At 41.7% G+C, this 22,720-nt stretch overlaps 1 protein-coding gene across 1 annotated transcript; it reads right to left on the reverse strand.

Annotated features, from left to right (window-relative positions):
• Positions 1–11,175: 11,175 nt before the first annotated feature.
• marchf4b (membrane associated ring-CH-type finger 4b) lies at positions 11,176–22,425 on the reverse strand. Its single transcript, XM_063498609.1, has 4 exons — positions 20,977–22,425; positions 14,808–14,963; positions 13,636–13,828; positions 11,176–11,726 (listed from the first exon to the last, which is right to left on the reverse strand). Exons 1-4 carry the CDS (start codon positions 21,406–21,408, stop codon positions 11,305–11,307), a joined length of 1,203 nt encoding a protein of 400 aa, XP_063354679.1. The 5' UTR covers positions 21,409–22,425; the 3' UTR covers positions 11,176–11,304.
• Between the last annotated feature and the right edge of the window lie 295 nt (positions 22,426–22,720).

Here is a 22,720-nt window from a genome sequence, read left to right on the forward strand (position 1 = left end):
TCTACGCGCTGTCTACACTCATGAGAAGCGCCCTCTTCCTTTGTTGGCAAAAAGGGTTGACGTAACAGTAACATTAAAGACAAGCGTCTTGTAGGTGACAGAAATGTAATTTTAGTCTGCATTAGTAGACATCTACCTCGTGTGGAACTAACAGTGTCAAAAAGGTGAAAAACTATATCCTGAAACATTGTACAGCTTAAGCTGCTGCACATACTGATCTCATGCATGGAGGTAAAACACAAGCAACTAGAGCTAATCTTTTAGGATAGTAAGTTACGGCTTCACTTGTGGAAAAAGTGCTGTTAGTTATTTCACAGTCACCTGGCATTTGTGCTGTTCACAGAACCACAAGTCCATCGCTGGACCTCCTCTGCGCTGTCACTTTTGGAGCTTGGCACGCTCCCTCAGGTTCAAACGATTCAACGTTGCTGAAGATTTTAAAGGCAGAGCACGTCGTACACCTTAGTTGTCTTCCTCAATGTCAACATCGAAACTCTTTTATCTTATTTAAGATTTTGCTGTGCAGAGTCTCCTCATGACGATCTCCTGGAAGCTCAGTAGCACAGCTCTCTGTGCTGAAGGTGATCTCCGATCCTCCTGAAGACTCTCTCCAGGCCTCAGCTTCCATCTTATGGACGATCCTCTCAGTCACTCCTTCTCGTCATGGCACCTCACGACATCTGCAAATCAAAATGACACTCCTCTCGCCACATGGCTTACGCCATGTGTCAACTCCCCAACGAGACATGTACAAGAATGTTGCACAGTCTCCCTAAAACAATCTCCAGGGTTTGTCCCTTGGAGCAGCTTCACTCCAACCTGTAACCCTGTGTAAAAACATTAGTCGGCAATTAAATATTTAGCTTGTCTAACTCCCAGCTCCACCTGGAGCCTGTATCCTGGAAGACAACGTCTTTAAATCAAACTTCACATTTTCAACCAATAAAGTAATAAAGTATTCAGCATAAAAGACAAATATCATGTGCAGGTTTTCTCCAGTCATTAAATCACTATTATTATTATCATAATTTGTCCCAAATCATGAATCATCCCAATTTATTCCACAATTTAATCGGTGACTTTCCTTAAGTTTGTCACTCCACTCATTTTTATCACTGTGAGCTCAATAGTGGCCAGCTAATGAGCCCCATATTAAACTATTCCATAAACACTGCATCTCTTATTTGTTTTCTCATGTCACTTGTCTGTTTTCTGCTGAATCCTCTACATGCACTCTTAGAAAAACAAACATTAGCCAAACACACGGTTTGTCCTGGTTGTCAGGTGTTGGTCATCCAGATTCCAGAGATGCTGTAAAAAAGAAGTAACACTGGTTTCAAACACAGTGTCACACTGTATTCACTTCTCCCTTATAACACTCATATTTTCTCCAACACAGTGTAAGTTAATCACCAATACACAGCCTGTAACTACAGTTTTCTTCACACAAAATCTCAGTAATCCTGTGATAGAAAAACATCATTAAGATGTGTCCTGCTATAAATCACATGATCGAATCACATGATTAACCATCTACTGTAAAAAGAAAGGTAAATGTTAGCGCTGCGCATTTGTATACACTCTTTCTCACAGTAATTTCTGTGAGCAACACAAGGTAGTGAATAACACACCCATGGTGACCTTTTTAAAGTAAAAAAGGTTAAATTTGCAGAGTTCACATAGTCATGTGACCCAAGTTTCCTCTTGTGGTCTCCTTTTGTTCCTGCAACAGAAGACACACACAGAGATACGTCCACACCTTTGTCAGGTGGGGGTTAACTTCACACAATGGTGTTAAGTCAGTCAGTCTTGTCAGCTTTTGTCAGTCAGTTTTTTCACTCATTTTTTATTTGCTAATAGTAGAACCCTTCTTGATGCAATAAATTGCTACTGCCAGCAATGACGTCATTTCAAAAAAGAAGAAGAAAAACTTTAGAAGCGGATTACATCGCTGAATCCTTTTTGGCAGGGACTTGTTTTCTGATTGTCCCAAATAAGTGGCTTTCTCCCAAGCCCATTTTAATTTTTGGAGAACCTCACTTTTGCAACAGTTTTCTTGACGACGAGTCGTATAGCGCTTCTGTTCTAATCGTGCATATCTGCTTAAACAGAGATCATCAAACGAAACTTTCAGTGCACCATGAAAGTAACAAAATAAAAAGAAAGGAAAGAAAATAAAGGAAAGCAAAGGAAAGAAAGGCCTTGTTAAGTCATGACACGTGTTTTTCATGCCAGGGGGATAAATCGTAACAACCCATTTGGCAGGCTCAACTTAGTAACAAAAGACAAATCAACAGCCAGTTTAATCTCAAACATTCATCCAATCAGCCACACACAACATACAGCATAACCCTGTTGTCTCATCACATAATAAGTTTCTTCTCATGTAACCAAATGTGTGCCATGGTAAAACTTCTTCACACACCAGAAACTCACAATCAGCTCACTCAGCTCACTCATTTAAGACCCCTCATCAGCATTCTGTTTTCCTCTATGATGCAGTCATCTGTCCTCCTATAATATTCAGTCCACTAGTCTATGTATCACTTTCATCTTACTAGTGACTTGGACAAGATGACAAACAGAATCTCATGCTTAAGATGCTGTCTGGTCTTCATGAGTATCATTTATTGTGTATGCATGTAGGGTTAGTATGGTTGATGTATTTTCTGTATGTTTTTGTGTTCCTCTCTCATCACATTTTCATTATTCTCATCACTGCTTAAAACAACACACATCTCTCTCTCTCTTAAAAACAGAAAGTACATTACAGCTGTTTCAGGCTGAGAAACACCAAACACTCTCCGTGCTATCATTCACCACACAACTATTTTATTTCTTTGTCCGCTGGGCAGGTGACCTGCAGAATCACGTCTGCTCCAGCTGGATACCGTTTCACACACACCGTGACGTCAGACACACTCACCATCGCTTCTGCTTTAGAGCACAATTTCACTTAATTCTTCAACGATCCACACACCACGTTCTGCCCAATAAAAACTTTGCAGTGTATTTCATCCTCTTTCAAGGCAGACTTCTTTTAAGTTTGCAACTGGCAACGCGACTTACACCAAAACCCAGGCTACGTGTACACAACAGGTCACCGAATTCCATTAACACCGCTTAGGTTAACTTCTGTGCTGCTGCGTTCACTTACTGGCACTCACACACATATACGCTCATTCACACTCTTTTTAGGCCTACAATCCCCCTTACCGCGGCGAGCTCTTTTCTCCTTACCATTGGTGGAGAAACCATACACTCAACGCCCTTAACTGCGGAGAACCTTTTTTTATCTTTATAGAGCTCTATCCTCCTTTCGGTGGAGAAACCGTCCTTACCCTCCTTCTATTCGGTGGAGAAACCTCTTTAAACCTCCTTAAATAAATCAAAAAGATAAAACAAAAACTAAAACACTGGCGGAGAAGCCAGGTAGCTTGCGTCTACACGCACAGCTTGCGCACTCACGTACCTGCTTTAACGCACGGGCACGTAGCCGCTCTCTAAGGCCTTCTGTACTCACTGTTCGTGTTGTTTCCGTTCATGGGAAGAGTCTCTGGTTCCCGTCAATCGCCATCCATCCCGTGGGGAGTTCAGGCGCAAACTGTCCGGCCTGGAACAAAGCAAAGTACCAGGGCTTTCGTCAATCGTCCCAGACGATGGCTGCTAGCAGACTGCGGTGGCGTCCTCTCCCTCCCCTCGCGGTGGAGGCGATGTGTTGGGATCCGGCTCGAAGGACCAAATAAATGTTGGGTCTGTTCCCACAAACCCCGCTAGTTCTAGAGACTTATTCATCATGAAAGAAAACAAGGCAACAGTGTTCGATCGATTACTTGCGCAAGGGAGGCCTTTGGTCAAGAACCAGCTCTTGGAGCTCACGCTCCTAACCTGTCTCCAGCCCAAAGTCCTTCAAAGAGCAGCTTCCCTCGCAGCTATTTATTGAGAGACAGTTCACACAATAGTTTACAACACGTACCTCCCCTCTTAACCCCCCTTGGTTACAAAGATGAGGCACTGTATGTATATGTGTGTGTGTGTGTGTGTGTGTGTGTGTGTGTGTGTGTGTATGTGTGTGTGTGTGTGTGTGTGTGAGACCTCCTGCTGGGCAGGAAGCTTACATCAAACAGACCTTCCAGATAGGATGTGTCTGTAATCAAACCTACAGCCCCCTACCCAGAACCCCGAGAATCTGGGGGGAAGGACAGTGGAATCCCTTTCATCAAAGTTGGCAAGCATAAAAATGACAAACATTTAACAATCCACTCTAACACCTCCCTTGTGTAAGAACAAAACTAAACGAAGATCTTGACAAAGCATGGAAAAAGGTTCACTGAATTTTTCTGAGACGGCTCCCATCTTTCCCAGTTCATCCATCACCAAGCAGCACTGTTAAAAATGGGAAAACTGGGAATACTGCACTTTGAGACCAGACATTTAGATGCGTCCTAGTTTTGGAAATGTCTTTTAATCAGGTCGCACACTGTAGTCTGACACTGTGACTACAAGCGGGGATGCTTCAGTGGACGGCTATCGACGTTCAAAGACAGCAAGCTCAGGAAATCTCTCATCAGGGACTCAATTAGAGAAGTGCAGGGATACTAGCATTGACCCACCGTGCAGAAGTGCTGCTGCTGGTTTTAAAGCAGCTGTGTGTGTGTGTGTGTTTGTGTGTGTTTGTGTGAGGGTGGGGGTGCATTTCCAAAGGGATGCTGAGTGAGCAAGTGAGCGATTAAGAGAGAGGCAGGCAATCTGAGAGTCTTTCTCCTGGGCAACATTTTTTTTTTTAAACCACTGCTGCATCTAGATGAATGTTTATAGAAGAACAGCTGAGCATTATGAGAAGGGAAACAGGCATTAGAGACTAAACACAGACTAAGAAATTAAGCATTACAGCCAAATTAAACATATTGTGTACCTATGAACACTGCACTGTTTTTCACTAATTTTTACTTTTATTTAATTAATACCAATAAATACCAGTCAGTTCATGGCTTTATTGTGCTATTTCAGAAAAAAAGAAGATATTTTGCATTTTCAGTTCATGACATAATCAGGCTTTGTGATCCATCCACTGGTGTGGTATTTTGAAATACTAAATAAAGTAATAATGTGAAATATTGTTCTGCTACACATATTATATCCTGTTAGATGGTGATCACAATCTCATTGGTCGTGACCTTGGAGACCCGGTCCTGCTGGTTGACTCACAGATTAGGAGGGTGTGGTTGTAGCCTTCCCATCACCACCCTGCTAACATCAGCAATATGACCAATGCTATGGCATGCAGATATATTCACATATTTTCATGGTTTCATGGTTTTCTGAGGATGTAACACAGCACGATCATCCTTGAAGCTAAACACAATGACACCATTTGTGGGATTTATCAGCATGGTCAGAGTATATATCCTACAGTTAAAATATATGTAGATATGTAGACATAGGCAAGACGGCCTGTTCAAACAAAGTTCAAACAAAGGTGATATAATGACATGGTTATCGGTGCTGGCTGGTGTTGGCTGCTCTGAGTATTTCAGAAACTGCTGATCTATTGGAATATTTCCACACAACCATCTCCAGGGTTTACAGGGAATGGTTCAAAAAAGAGAAAATATCCAGTGAGCAGCAGTTCTCTGAGTGAAAATGCCGTGTTAATGCCAGAGGTCGAGGAGAATGGCCAGATTGTTTCAAGCTGATAGGAAGGAAACGGTAAATCAAACAATCACTCTTTAGATCCAAAACATAGAAGGCTTTAAAAACGTTACCTGGTCCGATGAGTTTTGATTTCTGCTGCAACATTCGGATGGTACGGTCAGAATTTGTCATAAAACAACATAAAAGCATGAATCCATCCTGCCTTGTATCAGCTGTTCAGACAGGTGGTGTAATGGTGTAGGAGATGTTTTCTTGGCACACTTTGGACTCCTTAGCACAGATGCTACAGTCTGCCAGAGTATTGTTGCGGACCACGGTGCATCCATCTTCTGATGGCTGCTTCCAGGCACCAGATCTCAATCAAGAAGAGCACCAGACAAATCTGTCAATATAGGCCATTTGGCATGTATGCCAGAAAGAATTAAGACAGTTATGAAAATGAAAGTGCTTCATCCCAGTACCAGCAAGGTGCACCTAATGTCTGGTGAGTGTAAATTTCCGTCTTACCTGTGTACCTCTCCCTGTTAGCTGCATTTCCAAAGACTTCTTTTAAATGTCCTCCTTGGCCATTAAATAATTTGCAGAAAGTTAAAACCTTAAAAACACTTTAATTGAAGGACATGATTAAAATTATTTTTCTTTTAACTTAAAAGACAACAGTGTTTTTTTGTGTGGATATTATGTGTGCTGTATATATGCTTTTTAACTTCATTTAAGCTTCAAGTTATCAAACTTCTCGTGGTGAAGTGTTGAGCTTGAATAAATTATGCCTTTAATATTTTAAAAATCCCAGCAATGCCATTCAGAGACTGCAAAGTCTACTATATTAAAGCTATGGATATGTCATTTAACTCTTAAAGTCTAGTGAGATTACATATAAGGAGAAAGCAGTTGTTCTGTGGAAGGGATTACATCCTGAGTCATCAGCACTAGTGAGTTCAGAAACTGTGTAGCGTGATCACAACACGTGTTACAGCCGACAGCACTGATTGCGTCACACACGTCAATGCTGAAGGTTCAAATCTCTGCCCATAAATCATATTTTGCCACTTTGGTAAAAACATCACACTGGATGTTCTCTAAAAGGCTCTACAAGTCGTCAGAAGCAGTCTGCCCATTAGCCACCGAGAGGGGAACGCATGTCACTGCTAATCTTTCCTATTACAAGATGATGATTTCTGACAAGTAAAGTACAGAACGCCTTTCATCTTTTCAATTGGTTCCAGTCTTATAAAAGTCTATTTAAACATAATGGAAGATTGAAGATAAAGCAATAATCTTTTTATGTGTGTGTGTGTTTTTTTAACATAGTTAAAGTGCATGGCCCTGGAGTAGTATTTCTGACATTTCACAGTAACTATCCTCGGTGTGACTCTCAGCTCTTGGTTTCCTGTTTGGAGTTTCTTCCTTTGTCTGTGTGCAAGTGTGCTCTGAACTATAGCTATAAATTGACTATATGTCTGATTTTTATTTCTGAAAATCTCTCAGCAAATGCCTTATCAGCTTCCACCAGCCTCTAAATCTGAACACGAATAAGCCGACGAAGGACAGATGTAAAGCGTATCATTGCATTGAAAAACAAGAAGAATGTGACTAGAAGTGTGAAAGCTGCTCTCCTGCAATTTGTTGCTGACCGCTGCTGCTTCTAGGGCTTCTCAATAATACCCATCATTTCATCTCACCTGACAAAAAGAAAAACCCAGCTGTTCAAAATGCTTCTTTTCATTTTCAGGATCAGAAGAAGTTGCAGTGAATGCAGGGCTTTCTTCCCGAGTGATTCAGACTTCAGACAACTCGCATGAATAGCACATTAGCTGTATGCAATTTATTCAGTTTCAAAAGGTTCATAGAACGCCGAACCTTTGCAAGTGCACCAGAATATGTTTTTAAACACCTACAGTCTGCAAAAATAGTTCTGGGTCAGTGTTCTGGAAATGAACATCATCACCAACCAGAAGAACGGCAGCCCTGCTGATATTTCGCACCTTCAAGTCTCCTCAAATAGCACAAGTACTGGAGGCTTTCAAATTGGATTGAAAATCTGATAGATGCAGCATAATTGAGTTTTTCATGATTTCAGCAGTTCAGCCTTAGTTTCAGTTTGGACTCATTTGTAGCTTACAAATAGCAAAATGCAATTATGTGTACTGGGAAAGCGGTGTGCAGGGTATACAGGGACTATTGAAACCCGAGAACCATAATGGAAAAGGGGCTTGAAGCAACCTCGCAAGTGTTTTGCATGTTTAAGGAGATGCACTTAAGAGCAGAGATATTTATACTGAAAACAATCCATTAAAAGTAAGTGAGATGACCCAGAAGCAAATATATGAAATGAATTTAAATATGCAGCACCATTTTATATCTAAAGAATATTTTTTTAAAATCCTATGCATCTGGTTGTTTTTTTCCCTTGTGTCATATCAAAGCTAGGTCTGCGCATCTGTGAATTCAAAGAGACAAGGTGTGAAGAGAACGGAGACGAGCAGAATCACGGTGAACTCTCTGCAACCTCCCAGCTCCTTGCAAGTGGTTTCTATACAGCCGCTCCCACCCATTGATATCAGCGCTTCACGGTTTAAATAATTCAGCAGAAAATCACAACGCTACCTGATTCTCTGCAGATACTGTACTCCTGTATTTAATTACGAGGAGGGGATGGTGAAACAGCAGATCCAGCACAGTGGAGGTTAATTAATAAAATACGAAAGGCTAAAGAGGAAACAGAAAGTTGAGTTTGTGAAGATGCAAATATCAAAGCAAACAGGGATATATACTGATATGGCAGGTTTACATTATGGCACTGATTCCCTGCAAAGACTTGCAAGAACAGAAAACGGCTTGACATTAAGCACCAGCATCATTTAAATATCTTTTCTATCTGATGCTCTTTAAAGCTAATGGCGTGGTTTAATGTAAATCATGTTGGAAAATGCTCAAAGGCACCAGAGGCAGAGCTCCTGAGAAATGCTTCACACTATGATCTGCTTTCGGGTTTTGCTTCTAATGGATAAAATTAGCATCCATTTTTTTAAAAATTGTTGTTTTCATCCAAATCAGAAATTGTGCAATAAAGCACAGCGTCTTCACTGTGTAGTATCTCGTTGTCTTGTGTCTTTCCTTGTGGGGGGGAAAAATGTTCCCTTCCCAACCTCCATCACCCCCTTCTATGAAGATGTTTTTAACAGTGTTTCTCCCCTCCTACAACATGCTTTAGCATTGCCCCCTGAGATAAAAACTGATCTTTCATGGACATGAAACAAGACCTGGGAAGAAATATCAAAGAGCACATCAGAATCCGGGAGCCGGGAGACGGAGAAAATTACCGGCTTTGCGAGCCGAATGTGAGCCTGAATGTGGGCCTAATGGACTGTAAGTGACACCACTGCTTTGTAGCAGAAACGCGTTTCCGTGAATACAGACACTGGCTGAAGCAATTAAACAAACTAGCTGGTGACATCCTTTAAAAGAGATTTCTTCTATTGTTCAGCCACATGCCCCCATTTTATGCATCCTGGGAAACTATGCTGCAAAAAATACCCTTCCTGCAATCAACAAAAATCACATTGAAAGTGACAGACAAAATGCCCATCAAAGACATTACTAAGAAATAAGCTGTTTTTGTTTTCTTAAAAAAAGCCCCCAAATCCATCAAGCCTTCTTTGATGTAGTGGGGGGAAAAACCCTGAAAAAAATGTTTACAAATGGTTTTAGGCAGCTTGTTTACTGCACTATATCTTGCCTGTGATTTACATCAGGCCACACAGCGATGTGCACATCACACCTACTGTAATATTACTGTAATATTCTCTCTGATCACACAACATGGACGAAGAAGTCTAAATTCAACACTAGCATCTCTCTGTAGTGTTATAATCATGACGATTTATGACATAAGTAGGTTAGACCTGCATATGAGATTTAGAAATGTGATTCCCTCACTTTTATGACTGTTGCAGATCACACAGAATACATATGATATTCTTAAAACATCAACTAAGCTGCTGCACAGCATGTGATGAAGATTCAGTCTATGTGTTGTTCCTAAACAGACTATAGATCAAAACTTTTGCTTTTCTTCATTGGTTAAATGTGATCTTAGTGTGATGTATGGAAGAAAAGGACACCATGGAGTGATGTACCGATTCCTTTTGAACTACTCCATATCTGAATTTGAGTACTTTAAGATTTGGATGCAGATCTAAACATTCAAAATATTTTCTTTGGTTAAATAAAATCTAAATTAAATCTGCAGTCACAGTAGGGAAACCAGTGTAGGAGCCTTTGAAAAGCTTGCTTCAAAGATGAGGACCAGGTCTGTGACCGCTCACAGAAGGTTGCGTCTTTGGAGCAACCAGACAGTGACAAAACAGTGATGAAATGGCAAGAAGACAGAGTCAGTATGCAAAAGTTAGTAATTACATGCATACTCTTTGTGATAATACAGCAACTAACTGTGACGAATCAGTGAAAATCATAAAATGTGGTGTTGGTTTAATTTACAGATTGAGCAAGTGACCATGTCCTGCAAGGCTATCCTGAGGTCCTTCGCTGCATGTCTTCCTCTACTCTCTCTCCTTGCTTTACTGTACTATCTAATAAAGGCAAAAATCACACTCAAAACAACAAAAAAGTAAGATTACAAATCTGTTGTTGTCTACAAAGAAAATCACTACTTATATTAGAACCTCACAGATCTGAAACAGAAACTAAGAAATTCCTCTACAAATAGTCAGATAATTGCTGCAGGACGGAAATTTAACTGCAAAATCACACAGATGCTCTGCAGCCTTGTTTTTATATAGAAATATAACCAAAATAATACCAGCAGAGTTGAGTCCTCGTTGCAAAAAGATGCATTAGTTGCACAGACTAACGCAGATTAATTGCAACGTGTTGGCAATCTGTCTGTGGTCATAAATTAGGCAACATTTATTTGCAAACCTTCACCAATCTGTCTGAGAGTGACCGCAGTTGGTCCGAGCTGAACTGCAATTGTTTGGAGACAAGTTGCCACAAGTGTCCACCAGGAAACCTGTGCAATCACCCACATTTAGCCTGGTGGACAACTGTGCACAGAGTTTGAGGGTGTTGCACGCTTAACCTCTGGTCTCCACAACTGGTTGCAATAGGTCACTGAATGTGAATGGCATTCACTGGGCAATCACCTCATCACAAGGTAGGTTGGTGTCCTATTTTGACTCATGAGCAATACAGACCTACATGTGGAAGATGATTGTAGAGTGTACAGCATACTCAAAAAACCCACCCACTGTGAATACACTACCCGTTAACCTTCTTTTTCTTTTGGTTGCTGCTGTTTTGGAGATGCTTGACAGGTTGCCAATAAGAAATTATAGCTGCTGTTAAGAAAAAAGTATAAAAACCACAGTACGTGGTTTCCCTGCAGATTAACAATTCAAGCACATATTTTTGAACGTATCTGTCAAAATAACCATTTTCCAACCGATTCTGCAAATCAAACAACTTTGACTTTTATTCAATCAATGTAAGGACATCAGAGATGCATTTTCAAACAAACAAGATTGTGTTGATATTAATCCAGTGCAGTTAAGACAGGATCTTTTCTTCAGCTGTCAGCTGGTTCAAAAATCTCTCCCCTTCGTGTGAGATAAGGCCTCAACTGACTCTTCAGACTGTAGTAACCCTCATGACCAGCTCTCTTGTGCTATTGCTGGGTTGGCTGCGGGCCTCCGGCTGCCTCAGGTGGCTGAGCAGGTGGAGGATGTTGTATGGACAGTGTTGGTCTGGCACTGCGCTGCCGCTGTTGGGATCCACGTGTGTTCCCACTCCTCCAGCGGCCGTCACCACGGTTGTGGAGGTGGAGCCGGCAGCAGTGGAGGCCACCACCATCAGCGAGGAGGTGGAGGTGGATACTCCTATCCCAGTCTGGTAGCCCTGGGTGGGCTGAGATAGAGTCCTGTCTACAGTGGTGTCCTTCAGGTCGTCGCTGTCCATCGATTTATCATAGTTCAGAACCTTCCACTGCTGGTTCACGGCCTGCCAGCGGTGGAAGATGCGAAACACAGAAGGTCCCTCGTGGACAATTAGTGCTGTGGAGATCAGAGCACCAGTTAGACAATGTCACAGTCGGGCTGCAGTCTTGAGATACACTACATCCCAGAACACTGGTAGACACACTGTGGTAAAGCGTGAAGAAAGTATTAGCTGAGGCAGTAACAGAACAAAACAACTCATCTTTAAAGTACTGTGCCACAAACCAGACATCAAATCTTTATTTCTTAGAAAAAGCAGGGACATAGAACAATTTATGACTCAGCGAGACTCGTGGTTTTTTTTGGATTTAGGTTAAAAAAAAAATAATGCATCCGTTCTGCAGGCTTGTTCGATAGCATCTTATCTCAGTTCAAAATTGCTTATTGATTCATGTTCACTGAACTCAGCATCTGGAAAATTGAAATCCATCTGTAGCAAAGTTGTTTGGACCCTAATATTTTACTGCATGTTTTCCATTTTAAAGGCATGTAAAGGGAAATTCAGCATGTATGGATCAGTCCACATTTAGCATTTATAACCATGTTTTTTTAACACTACAATATAGTTTGCATCATGGAACATTACATGCAAAGTCCTTTTTTAGTGTTCAAGGTATTTGCTAACAACTTAAACATGATGATTTTATATAAATAATTCTAGTAACAAAATAATACATATTTTAAATAAAATATATCTAAATAAGAGGTATTGTAATAATTAAAAATACTGTGCACTCAAACACTTGAATGTTTTTAAATCTCCTTGTAACGGCATTAAATGCATTTTAATGGCATTACTTGCTTAAATGCTGCTTATAAAAAGGAGAAAGTAGGAGATTATTAAGTGTTACTACTACATATTGATCTTCAAGGAGCCTGCTAGTTGCTCGCCAACTACTTTATTACAGCAGTAATGTAATATTGCTGTTTAACAAGCCAATGACTACAGTTGCAGCAGCTGGAGTTTACTTATAAAATCCTGCCAGCTTTCCTCGACTCTGCTCCTCTCCCTCTCTAACTTTGTGGATAAGTGAAAGTCAGGTCTTTGCTCTTTAACATCCACCAGGTGACAAGTTAATCTCTGTAAAGTGCACCGTTAATGACTCCACAGTCAATCCTCCACAGCACCAAACCGGAGACAATCAATCACCTCTTCCTTACACCCTGCTGTCTACTGCAGTGGCACTTAGAGTCTCCTTAATGCGAGATGCCATCACACAGTTGTCCAAAACATGTGGGCCTCTGAGCGCCACAGGAGGACAGCAGGCTTAAATGCTATACATTTCAATCTGGACACCCACGCACAAATGCAGGGAACTGTTAGAATCCTTTGGTGCACCTATTTTATGTATGTATGTATATATATATATATATATATATATATATATATATATATATATATATATATATATATATAAAAGAAGAACAAAATCCCTCTTGTGTTATGACAGCACATAATGGTCTTTAACGTTTGGCTGAATTTGGCTCCGTAGCTTTTTATTATAGACTGAAATGCATTTTAATGTATGCAGTGAAAGCCACTTTAGCTGAATTTTGAACATTCAGCGTTCATGTTTAATTTATGATGTGAGCTTTGGTGCAGCATCTCAGCCTTGTGAATATAGAAACAGCGATAAAGACAGCAACAAATAATCGTAGAGATTGACCAAACAATGCAATCAAATATTGATATGAAGCAGCTGACTTTGTGGTATGGATTAATTGCACTGAAACTGCTCTTGGCATTTACAGTTATTTGTAGGCAGCTGTTAGGTATAATTACCCACTCTCCTGAGCACTTTTGACATTTACTTTTGCCTGTTGAATGCTCATGAATTAATGTGACCAGAGTGGAAAACACTCAATATAATTTTCAGTAGTAAAATGCTCAAACCCATTCAAAGAAGACGTAGAAATATTACATTCAGTTTGAAAAGTGATAAATCGCAACTGCTTAGCGCCTCACCGATGCAAACGACATCCATGAAGCCGTACATGCCATAGCAGATCTGGAAAAGCAGATCTTGACGCTGCCAGCGGGCTGACGGGCTAAAAGACGACCACACCAGCCAAGAGATGCTGGCCATCAGGAAGAGGGAGCCCAAGATAGCTGCTGCTATCTGCACCTTCTCTATCACTGTCAGAGAGATAGCCTGCCACTGCAAGAAGCAGAAGAAGTAGAAGGATTAGCGGTAGAGCTTAGGAGAAAATTGAGAAGCTAATCATAAACCAATTAATGTAAACATTCAGATTATAAGTTAATCAGGCTGAACTCAACAAAAAGACAAAGTCACACATCGCTCTCACCCTCGAAAACAGAAATCTGTGGCCTCTCATAACCTCATTAAATCACAGAAAAAGAAACTGCTTCTGCAATCTTTCTGTTCTAAACATCAGAGGGGAAAGGCCTGTTTAATTCAGATGCTTTCATTTTTTTCCACCCTGAATTTCTCAGTTTAGATTCTCCTTCTTTGGGTTGCTCTCTTTAGAGGTAGCCACAGCGGATCATCTGTCTCCATCACACCCTATCCCTAGCATCTTCTTCTGTCACACCAGTCCCCCCTGCATGTCCTCCCTCTTTTCCTCCTGCTTGGCAGCTCCTTATTTAACATCCTTTGTCCACCCAAATCATCCTCTGAACATGACTGCCTTCCTTCCTCCTTTCTCCCTCCCCAACCTCCTGCAACAATGGCACAGTTTCCACCGGCACCCTGCTGTTCAACAGCACCGGTGGCGGTCGTTTACCTGGATCTCGACCAATCTTATTGATGATCTGCATGTCTGATTTGGCAAAGATGCCCTTCCTGATGCAACCCTCCCCAACCCTTTATCTGGCCTTGGGACTGGTACTAGAAATATACTGACTGGTGATCAGAGACAAGCTGGAGCTGCAGTTAATGCGTGTTTTCTTAATAAGAAAAACAAAACAACCCCCCCCCAATATGACATGAAAACAAGTAACTCCGTATAAGTGGTGTCATTCTCCTAATGACATAACAAAGGCTCTATGATTTGAGCTTGTGCAGTGTTCAGTTAGACTGCCATTATCACCAAAAAACAAACAACTTGGTTATAATCTCTGAGCTGTAAATACACAGTGATATTTCTGAATTGGTGAACTTAACACCCACAGCTCACCTGTAGGGGGTTCTTGGTGCTGATGGCAATGACCTGATATTTGTAGTAGCACAGTTCACAGGCCCAGGAGCCTCTCTCACTGATCCATTTGATGAGGCAGGGCTGGTGAGTGCAGCGCACTGACCCGCTGCACCGGCATGGGCTCAGGAGCTCCCCCTGCAGGAAACAGGCAGAATAAGTTAGCCCCTGCTAACCATGACAAGAGCTTCTCATAATTCAGCCAAAGTAAAAGCATAAGTGTTCTGCTCTGGTTTGAATATAACTCGATTTAATGGGCTGCTTAACATTGATTAGATGACCATTTTATGGCCTTATACTACCTTCGTTGAGTGATTTATGATTCAGAAAAAATACCTTGCTACAGGAGTCACTGACCAGCTGACGGACCCTTTCTCTCCATCTTATTTACCTCTTGACGTAACCCCTTTACATACAATAAAAAGTGCGTTACACTGTGTTTATATTTCTTGCACTTCTTTGTGTTGGCTTATTGATTTTCTGAGCGCTCTTTGTGCACTGCTAGGCACACACACACACACACACACACACACACACACACACACACACACACACACACACACACACGCAGAGCACTTTGCATGCCTGTTACAGCAGAACAACAGATCAGGTGTGAAATGAAAGCTTTGCCTTACACCTAGTTGACAGGCAAAATGCTTGATTACTAGTACCGCTGAAAGTGGAGGATTAGTCACCGAAGCACCTGTGAAAGAGCAAACCCTAACAAAGCTGCAGCATACAGCACAAAAGGAGCAGACAAACCACAGCTCTTGACATCAGTAGAGCTGCTACAGACATTAACTATTTTATACTTACAGAAATGCAAAAGAAGCTCAAAATACTCGTTCTGGTCGACCTACATTTCTCTACAATTCACATAACAGTTTAGAGCTAGATCCAGTATCTGGTCTAGTTATCAGAGGATGGTTTCTTGACATCCTGTCCATCATAAAGTGACATTTTTGAAGGCACTGTTAGTCACTGAGGTTGTTAAAGGGCATTTCAAATCCCTTCTGTCAGCACGATGACAGCCACATACTGTATGATTAATGTGACCGGACAGCCGAATAAATGTTTGTGTTGTGGGCTTATTAAACTCTAGGTGGCACTGAACTATATCTTAAAGAGGTGGCTCATATATCCTTTTTTAAAAATGACCTTCACTTTAGCACCTTAAAGCAGTTGAAGTAAAGGTCTGCCTTCGCTCCCTGAACGGCTGCTCGGTGGTCAGACGTGTGAACCACATGAAAACACCACTGGTGTCAGGTGAGGGAGCAGAGATCAAGCTGCCTTATTTTTAGCCTTTTCCATCATGTTTTCAATCCAGCTGGATGTGACAAGATTTCAGAAAACCAAAGCATTTAGTTTTTCCTTTCTTCCCCTCTCTCTGTCATATAGAAGGCTTGTAAATACTTAAAATGCAGCAAAACCATGAAGTTCACTAAATTTGACACCTCTCGGGGTTTTTTTTTCCATTTTGTACCAAGATGTGCTCAGCTATATTCTTCACCAGACATTCCTCTTAAGCTGTATTTAGCCTGAGGAACAGATGAGTTTTCTAATCTCTCACCCCAGGCCCTGAGCTCATTAAAATATATTACTAATCTTGTCATATTGGATATTGATGATGACCCATAAGATGTAGGCATGCCACCTTTTTAAGGTTCTGACCTGCACTTAAGAAACTTGGCTCTATAAAATTCATAGCAAGACCTCCTTGTACAGATATTTTAATCTTAATGAGAATGAACAAAGAGCCTGTAGTGAATGAACAAAAAGAAATTAGCCGACCGTCTGCTGAAAGAAATCCCCCCCCCCCCCCCCCCTTCCTTCCTCTCTGAGCTGAGCCACTGCATTTCTAAGGTATTTTTAATTCAGTATTTTCTGTCCATGTCTACCCTGAGTGCAAAAATTGTATGAAGCAGTGAACAGAGTAAAAAATGCAGCAAGTTTCCAAATTATTTCTCCACGTTGTTATTTAGCTGACACCTCTGACAGACGGAGCAGCACCCTGGTTGAAGAGAAGAGAGGCAAAAGCAGGGAGTTAGGGGAGAAAAGGCCCATCTACAGATGGCCAGGGTGGGAGTGTATTGGCAGGAGGACCAGAACACTTCTGTCGTGTCCAGAGGGACTCGGGCCACTCACTGTGACTGGCCTGATGGCAGCCAAGAGCCGAAACCTAGATCACTCCAATACAACCGAGGCTGGAGGGAGCGCAAGAGAGACCAATAACAAACGTGGCACCAAAGCCCACGCATGGAGAAAGTGATAACTAAATGTCCTTTTGTTGATCAAACAGCAATAATCAGTGAAAGCCCAACACAATGGAGCAATATATTAAAAAGATATGGCTGTGTTATTTCACATCTCTGTGCTGCATTTTCCCAAAACACCTCCCCGCAAGTAATTTTCTCCTTAGAAAATTGGATTCCCTCGCAATGTATATAATGGCATAAAAATAAATTAGAGGTGGCTATTCACATTTTCTTAAGGGTCTCGAATCAATGCAAGTGAACTCCATTAACTCTAAGCAAGGGGAAACTGTGCTATGATAATCTGGCTCGCACAGAAGCAGAATGAAGGAGGATTTGTACAATGATGCCCAATAACAATCAGTCCGCGGGCTTTTCTTCTTTAAGAACCTGCAAAACTGCCGGGAAAAATTTTCATCTATAAACGTAACCATATTAAACCAATTACAAGGAAAATAAGAGCAATAAGTGAAAAATGAAGCAGAAGGCCAATAATATTTAAGTTTATTTAGTTATGATGACTGATCGTAAAATATATGCAGAGGGATGTTCCACTGAGTGCTGATTTTATGGGAACCATCGGGCCTACAGTGGCGGTTAATGACTCTTTAAAAGGTAATTGAATAAAAAGAGAAACTAGGGTTTCTAATTTATGCTCATGAATTTATAGCCTCTGAAAACAGACTTTAGCAATGCCAAAAAAAGAAATGAATAAATAAAATCTAACATTTTGGCAGCTTGTTTTTATCCCATTTCCAACGAATGGGCAAGCAAAATATGATGGAACAGAGCAAACTTCAGCACTGTGGGGTCATACAGAAAGAATGATGCTAACGTGACCCCTGGAGGCTTCTTGTTGTGCCTCAGACAAACACACTCTGCAAGTGCATTATCTGTGCTCAGGAGAAAAAGCAAACACACATTTCTACCCAAGCAACAGGCACCCGCACAGTTTCAACATCCAACTGACGTGAAGACAACAGTAGGAGGATTGCCTCAAAGGGCACTTCGGTAACCCTCATACGTGGAAAATATTCCACAATTTTTCCTTTGCATTACTTAAAAAAAAACAATAAACTTCTTTTTTGAAGTATGTGCACAACATGAATGTGTCCTGGGAAAATCTATGACCTGAAAACTGCACATTCTTTGAGTGACGAGGTCGAGATTAAGTCTGAAAGCAGGAGCCTGAATAAAGCAAGCTACCGAGAGCGCTCTGTAAAGCTTCTCAGTGACCTTTAGCTAAAAGGAACCAATAGTGGGCTGAAATACAGTATGTATGTCTCAAGTTAGCTGTTTAGAAAAAAAGAAGAAGAAAAAGATGAATAACCCGAGGTGCAGAGGTGAAAGACATGAATTCATGCAGTTTCATCTGATATTGGCTTCGTTTTTCATTATATTGTTCGCAGTATGTGTCTTACAGAGTGGATTATATTTTCCAGTCAATTCTGATAAAATAAGTCATAGGCTGATATATAAATATATATGTCAGCTGAAAGAGTTATTGGTTCTTCCTTACCAAACTGGCCATAAAATTCAAGAGAGGAAAAACAACTCTACAAAACAGTCCACAGTCTGTAAATTGTGCTATCAAGACAATGTGTACAGTGTTTCTTGTTTCTGCAGAGAGGAGGTAATATCAGAGAGATTACATTACATTACATTACAATCACCAGTACCTCTTAAAATCCACATTTTTGGCAATTCCCTATAGAACTGCAATGAATTTAAAAGGAAAATGTGAAATCCTTAAAACCAGAAGCACTTCTGGTTGTGAATCTCACCTCAAGGAAAATGGCACTTATAACTCTGACAGGTATCCGATTACATGGACTTATTACATTGTTTGGTGTCATATTAAATCACAGTGCAATCATTTTTCAATGGCTGCCTCTCCTAGGCACTCAAGACCCTTTTCTAGTGGGATGCTTGAGGAAAGCGATGTCTTTCACTCCCTTCTTTACTCTGTCTCGCCTATCTCAGCCTTGGGGATGGAAGTGTTTTGGAGGTGGGTTGTCAGATCAGATACTGGCTGCTTTGGTCTATGTGACATCCTGGAGGCTAAGGAAGAATAGAGGATAACTAATGTCCCCACTGCCTGTATCACAGAGCGATACACAGAAAGTCCACTCATCCCTCTTTTTTTAAATGGAGCCTCATTCTCCTTGTACCCATTTACACCTCAGCAGATCCATATCTGGACTTCACCCAAGCCAACAACTCAGACAACAAGAAAAGGAAAGCTGGCAAAAGATAAAAACTTGCATAATGATAAGACAGCATGAAATCAAGTGCTATTGACTTGCTGCAATGTCTCAAGGAAGCATTAATGAGATGTGTTAGAGGAGGCCATGGGAAATACTGCAAATTTTCAAGGCAGTGCTTTGTATGCAGTGCAGCATGTGCTGACTATCCATGGAGTTTGGGGAGAAAAAAGAAAAAAAAACAAGGATGAAGCCTTGTCTTCCAATCTCATAACTAGACCCCATGTCAGTAATAATTACAAAGTCTGAGCTCAGAGGTGGAATGATGCACAAAATTGCTCTTGGAGTAATTAGTTGATGAAATACAGAAAGATCATAGGCTATACACTGTGCAATGACCATGAAATGATGCAGTAAATCTTCCGCTTAAAGGAAAAGCAACTGTGAGTGCAGACTGTCGGATAAAAAAATGATGTTCTACACCTCGGTTATCTTGCTTCTTGATTTTTTTTTATAACCTCTCTACCTCCACTACCAACAGGCGAGGTGTGACATATTTGTCAACGTGCTCTCAAAAGCTCTGTCAAACAGTGTAACTAATGTGCCTGCAAATTGCTAAGTGTCTGCCTCTCTGATATAATTTAATGTTATTTCTTTGTGGCCATCTTTTCACATTTTCCTCTTCTGATTGATGTACTGTGACATTATCATCAATATGGCCCCAAAGGCGGAGGCAAGCGGTGTGATTAACTTGAAGGCTCTCTTCCATCTGCTTTGTGCACGTTATTATTATGTTGCCGTTTCCAGGTGGTGTGCGTGAGAGGCAGACTGAGAGGTATTTTTGTATTTATTTTTTTATTTTCCATGCATATAATGCCTCGATGTGAATTCAGTGTTTGGCTATAATGAGTTGTTACGGCATCCCTGCATATCCTCCACACTTGTCAGCCACTGGGACAAGGTCTTTCATTATCCTCCCACTGCTAGCTTTAGCTGTCTTTTCAAGCCATGCAATGGGATGAGTGCAAGATGCAGTGGGGCCCCATGCTCAGAGAGCTCTCTAGCCCTGCAGCTGCCAGTATTGGGGTCGTTCCTTAAATAATTTTGAAAGTAAGATTACACTATTCTCAATTTTCCACACAAAAAAGCACCTAAGTGTCATGTAATTATAGTTAATAGCATTAAACCTTAAATATCGGCACAATCACGCGAGGTCTCTTTTATACTCTTTACCACAAAGTTGGCAATAAAAACAGCCCAAAGAACACCTTTCAGGAAAATCTTGTAGCTAGAACAAGGCTCAATTGTGCTGCACCAGCCAAACTGCAACTGATGAGTTATTGTAATGCGACTCATGCTGAGTTGTAGACCACCAACACTGCTGGCTGCCCTAACAAGACACTAGTAGTGTTTTTCTTCTTCACTGTATAAATAAAACCTGAGCAGTGCACCGTCATCTAATGAAAAGTCTGCAAAATGTGCAACATTTCCAACACCTGATCTGGCCACTCGGTGGAAGGACTTGTTGCTACAGTTAACCTATGCTCCTCGGAGAGCAGCAGCACCAGATTGCATTGTGTTACAAACCCCAGGAGAGCAGGTGTGGGTGAGTTATTATTAATTGATGGATGAGGCTGACTTTGCATGGCATTAATCTAATTTAAACATGCAGGTGGACATTTTTCTTTCACTTACATGCTCTGGTCCCTGGAAGCAGATCCTGCACACAGGCGTCCTGAAGCCACTTTCCGTGTAGCTTGTGAGAGAGAACCTCTCCTCCAGTTTGCCCTTTGAGCAGTCATCGGAGGAGCTGCTGCAGCCGCGCAGGGCCGCCGACAGCTCTGCAGCATCGACCCAGCCCGCCACCGGCCGCTCTGCACCCGGTGCCCCGGTGGCTCCCGCAGCAGGCTGGGTAGTTCGGTCCCCGGAGTGCTGGTGGCTCCGCGTTAACGTGTTGTTGTTCTCGGGGACGGTGACGCTTGTTTCATGGCTTTCCGAAGCCTGGCCGCTCATGGGGGTCAGCGGAGGAAGCGGTGTCGGCGGCGCCGGTGGCCCGAGCAGGAGCACCCTCAGGTCACCAAGCAGGACGCAACAGCGGCTCTTCAGCATGCCCTGTCTGCGCAGCATCAGGCTGTCTCTGGCCAGAAACTCACAGCACCATCCAAAGGTGCTGGAAGAAAACAGTATGTACTCTATGCGTCCCCGTCATAAGCAAACACTTCTTCATATGTAGTGGGATGGGACAGTGGGGGCTGAGGTGCGTCTTCCAGCGCTTGTTTGGTTTCAAAGCAGCCTTTTAAGATTTTTTCTTTTCTTTTTTTTTTAAATCCACTTTATTTAGGTTGAGTGCTTTTTATTGTCTTCCCACGAGGGTGTGGATATAAAATGCAAAAAAATCCCTCCTATGCAAACAAGTGTCTGAAGCCATTAGCCTAAGTTCAATGAATGAAACGGCTATTAGAGGAAAGTCAAATATGAGACTGATAGGAATATGCATTCAAGTAATAAGGTTATGGCCCGCTCACTCAGTGTCCACTGTCATTTCATGGCCTTAATAGTCTGCCTGCTCTCTACAACATAAACTATCTCGACGGGCTTCTCCCTCCGGATTCGCGACGTGTGCAGAGACCAAGATTTAAATCTGCCTTTGGTTCAAAGAACTGAGATAGAGAACAAAATGTCAGCGCTCAATCTTAAAATTAAAAAATAAAAATAAAATCCAGCCACAACAACGAAAGCCACGCTTTAAAACCGGTAGAGCTGTCGACGTCCTGTAAGCTTTTCACACCACGTTAAGTCGATCGATGGCGTGCCATGTTAGGGAAGCGAAAAAATCTGTCTTACCTGGCGAGCTACACCGATTTCTACACGACTCACAGTTTCGGGATTTTTTTTCCCCATAGATTTTCAGCCAGACTGCAGGTCGCTGGCAAGTCTCAGTGAGGTTTACATCCCTAATTATCGAATTTCCATGTCCGAGGAGCAAGCAGGAGGGTTTAAATCCGTCCGTTTAAATCCAACGCGATGGTCGGACTGTCCTGCTCCGGGTGAAAGCATCCGTAGCCCCGGATTCTCCTGTGATCATTGGCTGCTGAACTGGTGCTGCAGCTTCAGCACCATGATTCCTGGGACAGCTCCCAGACGCCACACGTCACCACCGCACAGTGATGCAAGCAGCCAACTCATTACTACAACTGTGGACGGAGACAAATATGCTTCATTATTTGTTTCAGGGATACAAGGAGACGTTAAGTTAAAGGTGACACCGGTGTTTGTTTTATCTTATTTTAAGGGGGTAGATGTTTTCTGCCTTTACACCTGGCAAAAAGAGGCGAAGGTAAAGTTGTGGATTACCTTTAATTATTAAAGAATCCAGTTATCACACAGCACAAATTTAGCAGGAATATCACACAGCACAAATAATTTAGCAGAAATTATA

Source organism: Pelmatolapia mariae, linkage group LG16_19 (genome assembly GCF_036321145.2).
Source record: "Pelmatolapia mariae isolate MD_Pm_ZW linkage group LG16_19, Pm_UMD_F_2, whole genome shotgun sequence".
In the NCBI taxonomy this organism is placed as follows: Eukaryota; Metazoa; Chordata; class Actinopteri; order Cichliformes; family Cichlidae; genus Pelmatolapia; species Pelmatolapia mariae.